The sequence below is a fragment of the Solanum tuberosum genome, unplaced genomic scaffold, assembly GCF_000226075.1.
Source record: "Solanum tuberosum cultivar DM 1-3 516 R44 unplaced genomic scaffold, SolTub_3.0 scf00017, whole genome shotgun sequence".
NCBI classification, from domain to species: Eukaryota; Viridiplantae; Streptophyta; class Magnoliopsida; order Solanales; family Solanaceae; genus Solanum; species Solanum tuberosum.
In genome coordinates this window covers 1,685,707-1,697,887 of record NW_006238943.1, presented here as the reverse complement: position 1 = coordinate 1,697,887, position 12,181 = coordinate 1,685,707, and the positions used below count along the sequence as shown (strand labels likewise).

Below are 12,181 nucleotides of genomic sequence, written 5' to 3'. Positions count from 1 at the left end.
GATTTTTTATTTTATTCTTGCTTATGAAAAAAAATAAAAAATTATTATGATCATAATAGAACATAAGAAAAATGCAATCTATAGAGAGAGAGAAAGAGAGAATCATATGATTTGAGACGATTATTTGATTCGTTTTTTCGGAATCTCGCCGGTGATTTTTTTGACGCCGGAGATTTCGAGTTCGCCGGCGATCAATTTATTGTTTGATCGGTGACGGATTTTTTTCTGGCGGTAATAGGATGGTGAATTTTTTGGTGGAACGAGCGACGAGCGATATGCTCATGGGTCCTGATTGGGCGATGAATGTCGAGATCTGCGATATATGCAGTCGCGATCCAGCGTATGCTTCTCCATTTTCCTTTTTATTCTTTCCCCTTTTGCATGTTTTTTTTTTTTGAATATTTGTGATAAAGCTGTAAATTTCAGTAGTAGTATCTGGTTAGCTTCTGGAATCTGTATGTCAATTTTAGTTTAGAAAAGTATTTTTTCTCCTCTGTTTTAGCATGTAGAATTTTGCTTTTATCTTTTTTTGATTATGAGCTGAATTTTGTGAATATTTGTAAGTGAAGAAGTTGTATGATTTCTGTAGTAATTAGTAGAGATTTAGATGCCAGTGTTGCAATATGTGTGAGATTTAAAGACCTTTTAGTTTTATAAGAAATTATCTTTTCTCTATTTTTGTTATCTGAGATTTTGCTATTGCCTATTTGATTTAGAAGTATGATTTGGCTTTCTGTTTAGTTTGTTTGTAATTGAAAAGTTTGAACTTTTGATAGTAGTAGGTTTTAGTTAGATAGGACTATACTAGTGTAGAATTAAGTGCACCTTTAACCCTTCGGGGTGGCCCAGTGGTTTGGGCTTGGGACTTCCATGTTGGAGGTCTCAAGTTCGAAACCCCTTGCCAGCAAAAACAAGGGGTTTGCCTTCTGGGTCAAGCTCGTCGCACCGGGATTGCCTAGTGCGGGTTACCTCTCCTATGTGGTTTGTGAGCTATTGCATAGGAGAGGGGGGTTTTTACCCTGTGCGCACCCAAGGGTAGCGGTTGCGGGTTTCCCTTGTCATAAAAAAATAAATTAATTAATTTTACCTTTAGTTTTCGAAAAAAGTAACTTCTTTTCTTTTCTCTTTCTCTATTTTTGTTTGTAAATTTTGTTGTTTATTATTTCGTTTTGGTGAGTTGTTTTGAACGTTTGCAAATGTAATTTGTAATTTTTTAACTTACAGCAGAAGCTTGTTGTCAATGTAGTTTTAAGTGTGAGATTTAGAGAACTTCTGGTTTTAGGGAACCCTTAATTAGTCTAACACTTGATCTCAAGGTCGAGAAGAGTCGGGAAGAACAAGATATAAAAACATTCACCTTTTAAAAAAAGAGAGTCTGAAAGAACAAGAGATTTCTCTGTTATCCGAAAAAGAAAAACTTAGCCTACTTTTGATGAAGATGAAACGAAAACCATGAGAGACAAAGATTTGATTCTTGGCAGTAGTAGGTGATTTCTTCTCATTTTCCAAAGTCTAAGTGGACAGAGCCCTTTGGTCTTGTACTTGCAGGAGAATGCACATAATTGGTGAAATAATTGAGATACATGTAAATTAATTTTTTACAAAACCATTAAAAACGGGTGATAAAGAATGTCTTGTAAGAACAATTAGTTGCCGCTTTCGCAAAGGAATGGAGCTGAATAGAGTGGAATGGATACGGTTTATATAGTCAATTCTAGCTAGTTTGAATTGGGGGTGAATTATAGAACCTTGCGAGATTTTTTTGCTAGCATTGGAATGAAGTGACCTCAAAACCGGAATGGATATATAGGATTGATAAAGTTGATCCTACTAATTATGGATTGATGCATTGTTGATTGATTTTCTTTTTTGAGAAAGTTAACTAGTATTACAAACAGAGAAATACACCATTAGTGTACTTCTGAAGTAATTACATCAAAAGTGTAAAGGGACAGACAAAAAAGAGATCTATCACCTATCTCCCTTCAAAACTATCTAAAAATAGGGCTAATATCCCCTGATCCTTCGGTGCAGTATGGATACACCAAAAGTAAAAAGGTCACTTAACAGTTCATTTTTAGGCTTTGGAAGGGAATGCTTTTGTCAAAAAATCTCTGATTTCTCTCCCTCCATATTGTCCACTAGATGTAGGCCGGGACAATCTTTCATATCTCCTTGTGTCTTGAGTGATTTTCATCTCTATTCCAACATGCTAGAACATCTGTAGTATTCCTTGGCATGGATAGTTTCTCAGTCACTTTACAATGCATAGTTGATTGATTGATGGTAATATTATCTTCTTGTGATTATGGGACTGTGCTGGACTATATAGGTTGAGTTCAAAAACTAGGTTTGCATCTTCATATACCACTCCCTTCGTTTCATTTTGTGTGTTAATTTAAGTGAGCCTAATTTTAATAATGCGAAGGTGGTTTTCAAATCTTCTTTTTTTATGGGTGGTGTCTGGGACAGCTTGCATGCACCTCGACTAATTTCATCAAGTACCTGCTACCTCCCACCAACACAGGTGCTGCATAACTCTGGCCACCAAAAGAGTGTCATTAAGAGAATAAAGGTAAAATGAGAATGTTGGAAATAAAGACTACTAAATAAAGAAAGGTGACATTCTTTTTGAAACAGATGAACAAAGAAAATATGTTACATAAACTGAAAGGGAGGGAGTATTACACTTGAGGTCATTGTTGTGCCATGCCCCGCTCGCTACACACTGTTTTGGTGGGAACTGGAAGATAGGATTTAGAAGGAATCAGAATTCATGAATAAGTTGGTAAAAGTAATTTTTCTTTAAATGAGAAGAAACTAAAAAGGAAATAGCTGAGCTATCATTGCAGCACCTTATTGATACTAATTAACAGTGATGTTATCTGTGTGTGGCTTGAAGAGTCCTAGCTTAATGAGAATTAAGCAAGTGAGTTTTCCTTATTTATTCTTGCTAATGCATAACTTTTAAGTGTGTTTCAGTTTCATGCTTGGTATGACTAGGACAGACAATTTATTGGGTAATATAAGACTGGTTAACCGTGCTGCTTTTCTTTGTGTATCACCTCATGCAGGCAAAATGTGCTTGAACAGTATATGTTTCATTAGAGAGCAGAATGACAAGTCTTAGTGCCTATTTGTTATAAAGTAATAGTTTTACTAATTTGCCACAAGTGGTAGGCAAAAGAAAAGAATCTAAACAAGCTAGTGATTCTCTACAAAAAGCACCCGATGATCAATGCTACATTGAATCTCATAGGTGCAGAAAAAAGTAACAGGAACAAGAAAGACCTCCTAATTCGTGCAAGGAGTTTCTCGTCCTTTCAAAAGTTCTCCTATTTCCTATTCTCCAAATTGTCCAAATAGGCTCTAGAGGAGTACCCTTGGCTGTTCTTCATTTATTTATGTTGCTTTTTATCTTTTCTTTTTATTGTTTTTTTTTTGAGATTGGTAACTGTTTCTATTTCTTTAAATCAGTACAACTACATGGGTTGTACTGAAACCATATTTACATAATGAACTCTAAAGGCACTGTCCTATCCCTATAATGAGTCTAAAACATCAATGATAGAGACAGTGTCATTAGAGTAGATCTGATTACACCAAAAACACAAAGTTAGAATACAATTCAATTTTACTTGTGGCATATTACTCTCCCTATTCTCAAAAACTCTAAGATTTCTCTCTTTCCAGACAGTCCACCAAATAGTAGCAGGAATGACTCTCCAGTTGCTTCTGTTCTTTGCTTGTAATCCTGCTTCTTCCCAACTGCATAAGGCCTCTGCAATTCTACCAGGCATGACCCATGAGATGTTTTTGAGCCTTAAGAATAGACTCCACAATTGGCCAATGACCTTGCACTGGATGAACAAGTGCTTGACTGTTTCTGCAGTTTCCCCACAAAAAAACATCTTGAACACAGTGTAATCCCCCCTCTTCATCAAATTCTCCTGTGCCAACACCACTTCCTTAGCCAGTAACCACACAAAACAGGCCACTTTGTGTGGGATCTTGGCCTTCCAAATGTGTTTCCAGGGCCATTTGGATGCCTGCATAATTGGGTGGTTCAACTTCCTATATGCTGCATTTACTTTAAAAGTCCCAGTACTGTTCCCCAACCACTGCAATCTGTCTTTCCCTATCTCCAAGCCACCAAATTGTTCAATGACGCTGAAGAATTTTGTAACTCTTGGAATTTCCCAATCATTGAGGTGCCTTCTAAATATAATATTTCACCCATGAGGTGTCCATAGTTCAGCTATTGTATTTTGTTGCTGAAGAACCAGAGTATGTATGTCCGGGAAAAGTGTCTCCAGATTTCCTGCTTCATGCGAATCCTCCTTCCAGAATCTAGTTTTAGCACCATCTACCACTTTAATCTTGGTGTTTTGTTTGAATTCATCCCAAAGTGATCGGATGGATTTCCATAAACTAACACCATAGGGAGTGGTAACTTCCTTTGTCATCCAATTGTCACTTTCTTCATATTTTGCTTTTATGACTGAGCCCCATAAATTCTGATCATCGTTGGAGTACCTCCAAAGCCACTTCATTCTCAAAGCATTGCTTTGATTCTTAAGGTTTTTGATCCCTAAACCCCAACTCTCTTATCATTGATCACTTTTTTCCATTTTGACTAAGTGGTACCCCTTCCTTTCCTTGTTTCCTTGCCACAAAAACTTTCTCCCGATGCTATCCAACTTATTAATGACACCTGGAGGAGTAGGAAATAAAGGCATCATATATGTTGGAAGTGCATCAAGCACAAAGTTGATCAAAGTTAGTCTTCCTCCAAGTGAGAGGTACTGAGACTTCCACCTTGCTAGTTTCATCTCACACTTCTCAATCACCCCATTCCAAATTTCCAAAGACGTGGATTTGACCCCTAAAGGCTACCCAAATAAGTAGTTGGAAGAGCACCCACTTCACCACCAAAAATTAACTTCAATTTTTCCATATTTGGCACTTCATTAACTAGATACAAGAAGCTTTTTCTCCAGTTGACTAGGTACGGAGTTTTAGACTTAGTTGCGCGGACTCTTCACTTTTGATGCCGCACCTGTGTCGGATTCTCCAAAAATACACTACATTTGGCGAATCCGACACGCACCCGTTGACATTTTTGAAGAGTCCGAGCAACATAGGTTTTAGAGATTATGGAAGATCTTTGATTCTTGTGGTCTTAAACTAAAGATGTGTATAATGCACCATAATGCCCTTTGAATTTTGCGGTCTTAAACATTCCATGTGAGGTGTTGGAATTAAGAGTTACTAAATATAGAAAATGACATTCTTAGACTAAAAAGAAAAGTAAGACACATAATTTAAATAGCTAAAAAGGAAAGAAAGACATAAATTGGAACAAAGTGAGTATAACACTGTCATGAATAGAGCCTTTCTTTTGGGATTAAAAGTTGTTAAGGAAGAGAAGATAACTCCTCTCCTTTTTTGGTGGTGAAAATATACAAGTAAATAATGGAATTTTATAGTTGTTTGATACCTAGATTCATCATTTATCGGGCTATAATCATCTTGAACATGCAAACTTCACATTTCCTGTGGAAGAAGCTATCTCTGAGGCCATTTCATGTTGGTCTTTTCGTTGAGATGTTTGACCAAAAGGAAACAATGGCGCTGGTGCAGGAAAACAGGGTATATAATTTACTTTTGGCAGATTTTTATTAGTGAAGTGGATCACTAATCATGTGCTTACCTAACAATATATTGCCATCAAGTCTCTCCAGCAAGTCGATCATTTGTGGATGATCTGAACTAATTATATGAGTTTTTTATCTAAGTAAAATTAAGAACTGAGGTTCTTCTAGCCTCAACGTAATCTCCCTTTTTCTTATGTTTTTCAATTTTTAAATAATTGGCATAATCATTGAGGTGTTTGCTTTTGTTTGGACTGAAGATTGGTGAAGGTAGTTCTTATTATTTGCTTAATTTTTGTTCCCCAGGCAAGCGAAAGATGTTGTGAAAGGAATAAAAAAGCGTCTTGGCAGTAGGAGATCAAAAGTCCAGCTACTCGCCCTGACTGTAAGCTTTTGAAAATATTAAATTCCATAATACCTTAACTATTTCTGTCGACACTTGTACCTTGTCAACAAATTAAATCCCACAATTCAATACTTGCTTGAACTGAATGTATTATCAATTCCTTACCCTCCATCTTTTTTGTTGGTTTTCCTTTTCTTTTTTTTTGAATGGGAGTCTTGAGCAAAGATTTCATCTACAGTCATTTTGTACAATTCCTACCTTTTCTCCTTCTTTTTATGTTCACTATTTCTCCTTTACTATTAGCAACAACAGAAATACCATTATACTGGAGGACTATTAAAGTACTGATAGTCCATTATACCATTATGTTACCAATTTCAAAAACTATTAAAGTACTGATATAATATGAAGCAATATGCTCTCAATGCTACTAATAAAACTCTAACAGCATAGAGTATTGTTTTCTCTTCAACATATTGTATCATGGGTGCACCAATTTTCCTATTATTAATTGAAAGTATCCTACTGCTAGATTGTTAATTGTTTTGGTTTATCCAATGTACCGTACTTTCATCTAACTATCTCCTCTGTAATATCTGTTTTCATTTTGATTAAGAGATTCTTAACATACTATTATTTTTAAAAACGTTTTATTATGTGATAATCATTCCTTTTAATTCCGTCCAAAGAGATTGATATCTTCCTGTATTTGGGAACTATTCAATCTTAACATTTGCATTTCAACCTTTCTTTTTTTTTTTTGATTTGCACCGGGTGTCCGAGTCTCTTTGAGCCCCGACTAATCCCGGGGGTGCACAGGCCCTCGGCAAGGAGTTTCCCGCAAGTGCACCACGGTTAATTCAGGTTTTACCCAGTCTGATGGCCCTCAGAAATTGTTTGCACCCAGTGGGTTTCGAACTTGAGACCTTGAAAGGGAGCAAACCCCAAGGCTCAAGTCAATTGCCAGCAGGCCAACCCCTGAGGGTTACCTTTCTGACATAACTTGTTGGAATACCAGTTGATATAAGAGCTGATTTTTAATTTGGAGAGATAAAGATGAAGGAGCCTGTATCTTATCGAAAAATTTGAAGGGACGTGTAGAACTCTTGCCAGATTTAATTGTTTGTTGTAAAATTTTGGTACTTTTGCATATATTTAGCCTGTGTCAAAAGTCTTTGTTTGTTAAAAATAGCGTCACAGAGAATTAGGTGGGAGAAACAGTAAGAACTTTCTGCAAAATATGCATATGCATTAATTGCGGAACTTATTCTAGTCAATTATATGTGTTCAATTGTTACTCTCTCAAGTGACATATGTCAATGCAGTTCTTAGATACAAATTGCCTGTTTATTAGTTACATATCTGCTTAGTACTTTCCTGATATTTCTGGTTGACAAGGCAATCTTCATGAAGAAACTTATTAGAAGAAGAAACTGCATGAAGATATGGATGTTCCAATGGCAACCTTTTTTTTTGGAAATAAAAAAGGAAAAAAAGAAAAGAAAAAAGGATGTCCAAATGGAAACAGCCATTTAAAACTGTATAAGACATTCATATTGTGGTACAGAATATGGTGCTTGGTACAAAGAAAAGCTAGTAGGTCATAAAACATTTTCCCTCTAGCATCTTCTTTCTGTAACTTTTGAACACAGTTTATGCTTTGGTCCACTTAAATTGTAAACTAAAAGAAATTCCCAGCTTAAAGTGTTCTTTTCTCGTATTTGTTTTAATTCCCAAAGTTCTCAGATCAAGTTTTATCTTGTGTCTTTTGTGGCAATCTTTTGTAATCTTTGGTGTCCCCAGAAAAGCTAATCCCCCACAGATATTTTTCTCTACTTGTTTTCATGAAAGAGATGGTTCAACACACAATAAAGTTATACAGAGATGAAACAAAATTGCCGGAGATGAACTTCGAAACCACAACATACCCTGTGAAGATAAACTTCGAACTGTAGAACCAAGAATTTACCATATCAAAGTAAAAAAGGAAGATAAACTTCGAACTGTAGAACCAAGAATTTGGGAAGATATTATGACTCTGTGTTTCAATCAAGGAAATTGAGAACAAATTGAGATTACAAAAGAATTTCCAAGTGGGAGATTTGGTAGAGTGATGGGAACGAGGGATATGTTCGATGAATGGTTTACAAGAAGCTGGCAGTTCCATTCTGGTTAAAGGGTTTCCTTTGGATTGGTCTCCTTTATTTTAGGTTACCTTTTGTAAGAGGTCTCTACTTGAAGCACCCAAAGGCAAGCCTAGATAGCTAGTAGGTAGAGTACCCACCTTGCAATTCAACACTTCTGCCATCTCTCAATATTATCCACTACTTCCATCGGTGTGATCTCACATTTTCTGAGGTTGATCTTAAGGCCTGACACAACCTGGAATCAAATAAAAATAGTCTCAAATGAGCTAGCCGGAACACATCTGCATCACAAAAAACCAACATGTCATCTGCAAATAATGAATGAGTAACTGTCACATTGCTAAGCCCTCTGATAACCGCATCAAAACCCTTCAATAGCCCTCCACTGACCGGCCTATCCATCATATTGCTCAAAACTTCCTTCACCAAGATAAAGAGCATAGGGGATAAATGGTCCCATGTCTCAAGCCCCTCGAGCTCCCAAAGAAGCTACAAAGACTCCCATTCTCCAATACAAAATCTAGCCCTCAAAACTTGATCCATCTCCTCCACTTGTCCCATCATCAACATCATAGAATCCAGAAAAGCCCTATTCCCATGATTGTAAGCTTTCTCAAGATCCAACTTACATAAAATTCCTGGCTCACTTTTTTTCTTTCTGGAATCAACCACTTCATTTGCCACCAAAGCTGCATCCAATATCTGTCTTCCTCACACAAACACATTCTAAGAAGTGGACACCATCTCATCCAGAGCCTTTTTTAGTCTATTAGAAAGCACCTTAGATATAATCTTGTAAATGCTAGACTAATAGGTCTAAAGTCTTTTTATGCTTGTCACACCTTCCTTCTTTGGCACAATAGTAACAAAGTATGCATTAAGACTTCTTTCAAACTCCGCTGTTTCTTGGAGTTCTGCAATGGTTTGTAACAACTCACTTTTGTCTATACTCCAACAGTGTTGGAAAAGAAAAGTCCGGTCCCGAAGCCTTGTCCCTGCACATCTTGTCACCGTTTCTCTCACCTCTTCTTCTTCTATAGCCCTTTCCAACCACTCCCTCATTCCCTCCCCTATTTGACTAAATACTAGCCCCCCAATTTTGTCTCCACTCGACATCTTCCTTAAACAAATCTTCTTAATGCCCTACAATGGCCCCCTTTGCTTCCTCCTCCCCATCAAACACCTCCCCATTAACCTCTAACGACTCAATGAAGTTCCTTATCCTATTTTCTACCGCCACCCTATGAAGAATTTTGTGTTCCAATCCCCCTCCTTCAATACAATACCCTCAATTTTTGCCTCCAACTAGTCTCTTGAGCGGCCACAAAAGCAGCAAGCTCCACCTTTGCCTCCTCCTTCCTAACTCTCTCCTTCTCTTCTAACTCATCCCTTCCACATGCTCAATATGTCCCACCTCATTTATTTGCTCCCTCATTTTAACTTCCATCCTCCCAAACACCTCCTTATTCACTTCCTTACATCTCCTTTTAACATTTTCAACTTGCTAGGAAGTTGGAATGATGGTGTGCCAGTAATTTACCCATTCCACCAAGCATACACTCTATCTTCAAATCATGGAGTTTAGAGCCACATATTCTCGAACCTGAACGAAATCCGTAAGCTTTTCCTTCTACTTCCATCTAGCATAATTGGTGAATGATCTGAGGTCAACCTGAGCAGTTGAACTTGTTACACATCTTGTACCATCTCCTCCCAATCAGTGGACACCGAGAATAATGTTTGGGCATTAACGACAATGCTGAATGAAGTAACGTTGCGTTGGATACTAAAGAAGATATTATGTCTCTATCGTCTTATTTGGAAAGAAAGCAGTAGAGGACATGCCAAATAATGAGAATGACGTAACAAGATCAAAAGATCCTCTTTATTTTATGTATGTTTTGGTGTAAAGAGTCTTCTGTTTTTAGGTAGTTGGGGTTTGTTTGGATGATCGTGGTCGAGCCACAATATCAGATCAAAATGTTCACCTTGGTGTATCTGCAATGAAAAATGTTTGATTAATCTTAAATTAATAAATAAATTGGGTGATTGGATATGTATTGATTTGCTTATATTGCTTCAATTTTGTAAGGGTTTATGATGTGCCTTGAGAATTATGGTATTCTCTTTGCTTGGCTTGCCAAATAGAAAATTGACTTGCCACACGCTTAACCCGAATGTTGTCATTCTTCAGCTTTTGGAAGCAATTGTGAAGAATTGTGGAGACATTGTGCATATGCACGTCGCTGAGAAAGGTCTTCTTCATCAGATGGTGAAAATGGTAAAGAAGAAGGTGATTACAGACTCTGAACCTCCCTTATGTTATTTTGGAATCCTTCCCCTTCATAAAGTACAGGCATCAATCTTGTACTATTTTGCAATTGCAGCCCGACTTTCATGTCAAGGAAAAGATATTAGTTTCGATTGACACTTGGCAAGAAGCTTTTGGAGGACCAAGGGCAAGATACCCTCAATATTATGGAGCCTACCAAGAGTTGTTGGTGAGAGTGAAATGCTGTTATTTTACTCTTCTATTATGTGTTTATTTGAAGTTATTTTTCATCGCTATTAGGGGTTGGTATTATTTGGGTTTGTGACAAGTCACCTGGCTCCAGCCATAGAAGTTCAGTTTCTTAACTTATCACCTAAGCAGAAACTATATAAGCTATAGGGTTTACTTGGAGATTAAAAGTTCTCTCCTTAAGTAAGTTATTCTGGAGCCTTTTATATGAATTGTTTTGTAAAGAGAAGCGAGAACCTATTCAAACAAATCTACTGGTTTATACCAGTTGATGTCGAGTGTTGGTTGCTAAAATTGCAAAACTAAATGCTTGATTGTACTGACTGAATTTATACCAGTGCTTGGAGTTTGTCCATGCCCAGTTGTTATGATTATAATTTCTATATACTTGTTTGACACTTCAATTTTTTTTGAAAGAGGGCTTTGATACCTCAATTTATAGAAAATGTTTTGCAAATGCATTTCTTGACTTTCAGTGCATTGGATCAGTGAAAGTTCTTTGGAGAGTAAGTTGAGCAGTAACAAAATAAGCAATAGGGGCAACTTGGAGGGTAAACATTCTCTTTTCCTGAAGTAAGTTATTCGGACCTTATATGAATCACCATGAAGAGAACCAAGTACCTGTCCAACCAATAGTAATTAAATATACCTATTGATAATTGGTTGCTAAATTGCCAAACCAAATGCTTGGTTTTACTTGCTGAACTTAGATTTTGTCCATGCCCATTGCTATGATATGTACTTTCTATATGCTTGTTTGACACCTCACTTCATAGAAATGTTTTGAAATGTATTGCTTGACTTTCAGCGCCTTGGAGCAGTATTCCCTCAGAGAACACCACTTGCGCTCCCACCTCCCCAAACACATCCACTGTCATCTGATCCACGTAATCTTCAGAAACCTGAATCTGGAGAGGATGCAGCAGAGTCTTCAGCAGATGCTGAGTATCCCACCTTGAGGTGACTGTTTTACTTTTAATATTATCAGGTCGTTTGTGTATACTGAGGAATTTCCAACATTCTTTCTGTTTCTTCAATCTGGTTACCCAGCTGTCAGCATTCAACATGTGTAGCTAGTTTAGTTGGTGAGAAAAATATGAGAATGGAGGATCAGCATAGGAAAATGCTCTTGTTGTCCTTGCATTCACTTGTTTGATTAGTAGTTTATAATGCATATCTTGACAGTTTCTCTGGAAAAAACACAATTTCAGAATTTATTACTGTCTAGCTTCTGGAAAGTTTGAGCTTACGGGAGGTTTAGGACTACATTAATTTCTTCAATTATTGCTAATACTACTTTTTCCCTCAAAAGGTGATTAAAATCAAATAGCCTCTGAGTTTGATTGCTAGTAAATCATCGGTCTTCCTAGCATGCAATGTCCATTGAATTGCGACCTGTATTATTAGATCTTGATTTGAGTGCTTGTTAGTTCTATGAAAAAAGGACAAATATACCCCCGAACTATCGTAAATGGTATGCAGATACCCTCCGTCATACTATTGGGGCATTGAG

The 12,181-nt window shown here is 37.0% G+C and overlaps 1 protein-coding gene across 2 annotated transcripts in view; it reads left to right on the top strand.

Moving 5' to 3' along the window:
* Positions 1-61: 61 nt before the first annotated feature.
* The window catches only part of LOC102585872 (TOM1-like protein 2), a 17,963-nt gene continuing 5,843 nt past the window's right edge, over positions 62-12,181 (top strand). For both annotated transcript variants that reach the window (XM_006340202.2, XM_006340201.2), the window contains exons 1-5: positions 62-340; positions 5,961-6,039; positions 10,342-10,440; positions 10,535-10,648; positions 11,477-11,628. In XM_006340202.2, coding sequence (XP_006340264.1) covers positions 240-340; positions 5,961-6,039; positions 10,342-10,440; positions 10,535-10,648; positions 11,477-11,628 — 545 coding nt within the window. In that variant the 5' untranslated portion in view covers positions 62-239. The remainder of the gene's footprint in view (positions 341-5,960; positions 6,040-10,341; positions 10,441-10,534; positions 10,649-11,476; positions 11,629-12,181) is intronic.